General features: G+C 43.5%; 1 protein-coding gene across 1 annotated transcript; it reads right to left on the bottom strand.

Annotated features, from left to right (window-relative positions):
• Nucleotides 1-1,812: 1,812 nt before the first annotated feature.
• Nucleotides 1,813-2,702, bottom strand: LOC119302468 (rhodocoxin-like). Its single transcript, XM_037579504.1, has one exon. It carries the CDS (start codon nucleotides 2,650-2,652, stop codon nucleotides 2,170-2,172), a length of 483 nt encoding a protein of 160 aa, XP_037435401.1. The 5' UTR covers nucleotides 2,653-2,702; the 3' UTR covers nucleotides 1,813-2,169.
• Nucleotides 2,703-5,616: the final 2,914 nt, after the last annotated feature.

Below are 5,616 nucleotides of genomic sequence, written 5' to 3'. Positions count from 1 at the left end.
GTTAGATTGGGTTTAGTGGGACTAATCATATGGTGGTAATGTATCTGTGTACATTTTGTGAGGTGCATTTAGAGAAGATAATGTTTGCTCTTTTATAAGTAGTATAGAATAAACGACTCTGCAAAATCGGTACATTTGACAGATTGCAAGTCTCAACCAAAGCAATGCATGGTACATTTGACAGATTGCAAGTCTCAACCAAAGCAATGCATGGTGTACAACAACTCTAGCCATTTGGGGTTCTGGGGTGAGGCAGGGACAGCTTACATCCATGTGAAATAAGCAATGCATGGATATACACCAACTTAACCGTTTTGTTGTTCTGATGATGTGTGAACAATAACATCAGACAGGGACAATTACATCCTAGTGAAATTCTGGGGTAATAAACAGTGCTGCGCGGCATCAACTCTCATAACGGAACACGATGCTACGATTTTAGAAATTCTGAATGGCTCGGCCAAATTTGTTGCAACAGGTGCGACGCAATATTACAAAGTTTTCCTGACTTGGCATTTCTTACAGAAACATGCACACAGGAAATGCCGGTCCTGTTCGCTGGCACTTAGGATATTGTGGATATGTTCTCGAAATCTGATTTACACATGCGAAGCTTTGTCACTTTTGAATTTAACCGTGAGTTGCTTTCAAAAAAAATTGGACTTCTAAACTACCATTCTTCTAATGCAAATATGAGCTTTGCATCCGCCCACATCCTAGATCATGTCCAAAAAATACTTAGGGAACTCTCATCACGCCAGTTCTAGGTTGTAGCCACATTTGCACTGGTAATAGCTAAAAACACACTTCAGCACAAGTGTAGATGGGGTAAACTGCATTTTTTTCATACAGTAAAAAGCATTTCTAGGATGTTGATTGATATATATGCTGTAATTCAGAATGGGCAGCAGTTTTCACGGCATCACCACAAACTATACAAGCATAGTATTCAGTATGAGAAAGAAATGCAGGGAGGATATGATGTGAAACAACCAACAATTCATCAAATGTACAAAGCAAAAGAAACAACAAATTGAGGTAATGGAAAGGGATTCCAGACAAACAATTCTCAGGCTGACGATCTAACCAAAATCATGCAATGTCCAGACCAAGCTATTGTTTCAGATTTAACGACTCAGAGGTAGACATACTTCCATGGGGAACATAAATGTGGCCAAAGCACGATCCTGAGAATCGTTGTCAACGACAACATCTGGGAGATGGCAATCAAGTGCCATAGGCTAGTTCTTTCACCAACATTTGCTTTGATCAAGTTAGTTATGCAACATGATTCTGAATGGCTCACTGAAATTGATTGAAACAGGTGCACCACAATATTACAAAGTTTTCCTGGCCTAGTCTATTTGTGCTCCTTGAAGCAGCACATTCTTACAGGTATATGCACATTATTACAAAGTTTTCCTGGCCTAGTCTTATTCGCTGGCATTAGGCTACTGTGGATATATTCTCCAAACCAGATTTACGCGTGCAAAGCTTGTCAATTTTGAATTGATTCTTGAATTGCTTTTGAAGCATTTTGGTTCCAACCAATGGTAATCAGACTACAAATGTAACAGCACCGAATTGTTTTGGTCTTCTAAACTGCCATCCTTCTAACGCAAATGTGATCTTGCATCTGCTCAAACCCAAGATCAAGATCGAAACTACCTACACTCTCGTCATATTAGTTCTAAGTTATAGCCACATTTGCACTGGCGGTAGCTAAGAACATGATTCAGGACATGTGCATATGGAGTCAGACTACATTTTTCAGACAGAAAAGCATTTCTGGGTGTTGATTGCTATATGCAATAATACAGAATGGGCAGCAGTTCTCATTTAACTATGGAAGCACTAAAAATTCAGTACGAGGAAGAAATGGAGTGCAGAGAGGACATGCTGAGCTGCAACCAATAATACATCAAATGTACAAAGCAAAACAAACAACAAACTGACGTAAATGGCAAGGGATTCCACATTACATCATCCACATTCAAACAAAATAAAAGTTTCAGAAACAGCTCTAAGTTTTGCCCATCAAATTCATTATTCTTTCATCAAATCCGTACCATGAAAGCACCGGAAGGGGCGAGGAAGGAAGGCTCGCGGGTCGGCATGTCGAAGCGCCGCACAATTTCGCCTCGCCTCGCGCCATGGAAGGGGGCCGCATTACGGGATGTCCCAGGGCTTGGGCTCGGGGAGGGCGACGACCATCCCCTGGTGCTCCTTGCCGAGCACGACCTGGCAGCCGAGGCGGGCGTGCTTGTTGAGCTCCCGGTTGCGGGAGGCGCGCGTGAGGACGTAGCGCTCCTCGTAGGAGGCCGCGGGCATCTTCTCGAGCCACTCCTGCGCGATGTGGACCTCGCACTCGGCGGAGCAGGCGTCGATGTCGTCGAGGCGGTGGGAGGCCGCCTCGATGAGCCCCGCGTTGACGAGCGCGCGGAGGAGGGTCTGGCCGGCCAGGCCGACCACCTCGCGGCGCCCGCCGTCGAGGTCGATGGCGAGGACGCGCACGATGCGGTCGGCGACCTTGGCGGACGCGGCGGCCGGGGCGGGGGCCGCGGCGGCGGGGGAGACGGCGCAGAAGGGGCGGGCGAGCGCGGGGGCGAGGTGGAGCGGGAGCCGGCGCAGGGCGCGCGCCGCGATCGCCATGGTAGGGTTCGGGGTGGGAGATCTGGGGTGGGGAGGAGGGGGGCGATGCGGACTGGGAAATGGAGAGGGTGGAGGAGGTTGGGGGCGGACAGAAGGTGCCTGGGTCACTGCGGAGTGGGCCTCCCAGGCTTTGTGTGGAACTTTTGTGGGTCCTTCTGTCAGTGTGTACAATGTGGGACAGCACCATGTATTTGGGATCAAATAGACAAATGATGTGAGGGTAATTCTTGGTGCAAAAAATACACACACTGCGAATACGTTTTGAATTAAACAATACTACTTTAAAGTGCACCTTTAATTTTTATGGATGATGTTAGTTTATGCTCATGTTTGGAGTTTTACAAACAAGTCTTGTGATTCGAGGTCTGAGAGATAGTTGTGGCATTGGGAGTTTTATCTTGCACAGTAATAAACAACAATGTAACATCACTTTCTCGTGTTCATTTTCCTTTTTCATGACCTTATTTCCCCAGAACGAGTGCATGCACTCAGCTCTTAGTGGTTATTCTCCGTATAAAATGTATATTCAAACATATTGGACATCACTCTTAGGGGAGAAGACATGCTTCATTGTAATAAAGGTAATAAACAACGATAAAAGAACAAAAGAAAATTGGTGTTGGTACTAAATATTAAATCAACATTATTTTTTATTTGTCATTTTCTCAGGTCAATTACAAAGTACATGCCTTCTCATTTTATCACTGACATATACAACAATAAAAATTGAAATATATTAATCCTAAAGAGGCGAAACACTATATAACATCTAGTATCATCGAGACAATGGACATGCATCTTTCATTACCCCACACTTCCAGCGTGGAACATCCGCAGACCCGAAGAACAAGGTGGTCTTGGAGTACTAAATCTCATGGCCCGCAAATACTACATTCTTGCTGAAAATTTTACACAAGCTCTACAATCATGAAGATATTGCATGGGTTCAACTTATATGTAAAGCCTACTACAAAAGTCCTCCTCCCCATGCTACCAGAAATGTTGGCTCATTTTGGTGGAGAGGTTGTCTCAATCTTATTGACACTTTCATGGGAATCGTATCATGTCAAGTTAACTCTGGTAACACTATGTGATGTAGGCTCATGCCCTTGTTTGCCCGATCTTCACGAATTGGAGGTGGATGTGAGGAAGAACACAAGGGGGAATCACGCAATAGGACACTATTGGACAAGGTCCACACACAAGCACTCAAATCACAAGACAAAGGGAGGGATCTCAAGCATCCAACAACAACAAAGGAAAAGATACAAATGGTAGTTCATCTAAAACTCAAAGAGAAATGGGTCTTAAGTTCCATGGAGGAATCTTCTCCTAAGAGGCCTTGACAACCATACATGGTTCTTCCCCTAAGGGGTCTTGACAACCATAAATGGTTCTTCTCTTAAGAGGAGTCCGACATGAGGAGATATATGAACTAAGCTCTATAGTTTTGGTCCTAATCTTAGATGACCCTAAATCTAAGGTGGGTGAAGGGAATATATATAGGTCCTGCCATGAAAAGGTAAGTGAGGAGGGGATACATGGGCTTGGCCCAACTCAGTGCACGCAAGTACGAGTTGGAGGTTTCGACATGTCGAACACTCCGAGGTAATTTCTAGGCAATGTCCGACATGGACGAGAGCTCGGGGTATGTCGGAGGTTAAGTTCGACTGTCCAAGTTTCCTGCAAGTTGTAGGTTGGCTTCTTCCTTGTGATTCCTTCTTTGCTTCCAAGCTTCCCTCTTGGATGGTGTAGTTGTTCTATTGCACCTGAAGTCCTCCTCGTCATCCGTGAAGCTCCGCTCAAACCTATACATGCACAATGGAGGGTCAAGTAGTATACCATCATTGAAGGGGACAAAAAGACACGTGTAAAGGAGAAGATACATTTTTATATGTTCGAGTAGATGTTGCATGTGTTTCTTGACATGGTGATGTCCATAGGATACTCCGCATCACTATGCCCTTGTGGCAAGACATGGAATAGTAATATCATGCACAGAACTTTTTTACGGCTCACACTTTTGCAAAAAAAATGATAACATATCCATGCAACAATCTATGAAGATGATTTCAAACAATACTAGCAAAAGATCCCATGTGTTGCAACGGGAGTGAAAATAACACATGCTCTTAGCCCAATAACCATGACTCATGACCTTAATAGGTCCATGTCCATTATTTCAACATAGCATCACATTTGTGTTGCCGACGGTGGCCTCGGTGCTCACAGAATGAAAACACGTTTGATTGTGGTTAGTCCTAAGGCCTTTCTCTCTCTCTCTCTCTCTCTCTCTCTCTCTCTCTCTCTCTCTCTCTCTCTCTCTCTCTCTCTCTCTCTTGCGCGCGCGCAAGCGCACTCGCTCCAAATAAGATGAAAAATATGTTGTCTTTCCCTGATTGGTTTTTCAGAGGTGTGCATGCATGGTTATCGATGTTTTCTTTCCTCTCAATCTGGTTTTAATGAGTGTTTATTTGCAATTCGGTCATCGTCGGTATGAAAGAAAAAGAAATTGTGCATTATAGATTAAGTTTGCACCCAAAAAAATATTTTAGGAATATGTAACCGCTAAAAATAACATCATATTTGGATTCTACATATTTTTCTAATCAAATTTAATATATAACATGTTGAAATTGGAGTTGTGGTTTAAAAGATATGGATGATTTAAAAAATCATTATTTTAGATAAACTGTGGATTGCTTAATCAAAAAAATCAGGGGGGGTCTATTAAAACGCAAAATAAAAACGATTCCTCTCACTTAAATATGAACTCCAGGTTGACTACCTGAAACAGTCATGGGGTTTTCTGAGAAAATGCAAAAAATGGTTCAGCTGGTGAAAGTGCGTTATATTGACTAGAGGGGGGTGAATAGGCGATTTTTATGAATTCTTCACTGAGGAATTTCAGGGTGAGGAAACTCTTGAGTGAAGAACTACTTGCAGCGGAATAAGAGCATCTCC

Source organism: Triticum dicoccoides, chromosome 5A, assembly GCF_002162155.2.
Source record: "Triticum dicoccoides isolate Atlit2015 ecotype Zavitan chromosome 5A, WEW_v2.0, whole genome shotgun sequence".
Classification (NCBI taxonomy): domain Eukaryota; kingdom Viridiplantae; phylum Streptophyta; class Magnoliopsida; order Poales; family Poaceae; genus Triticum; species Triticum dicoccoides.
Note: the sequence above shows the minus strand (reverse complement) of the source record. Positions and strands in the feature narration are given on the sequence as shown.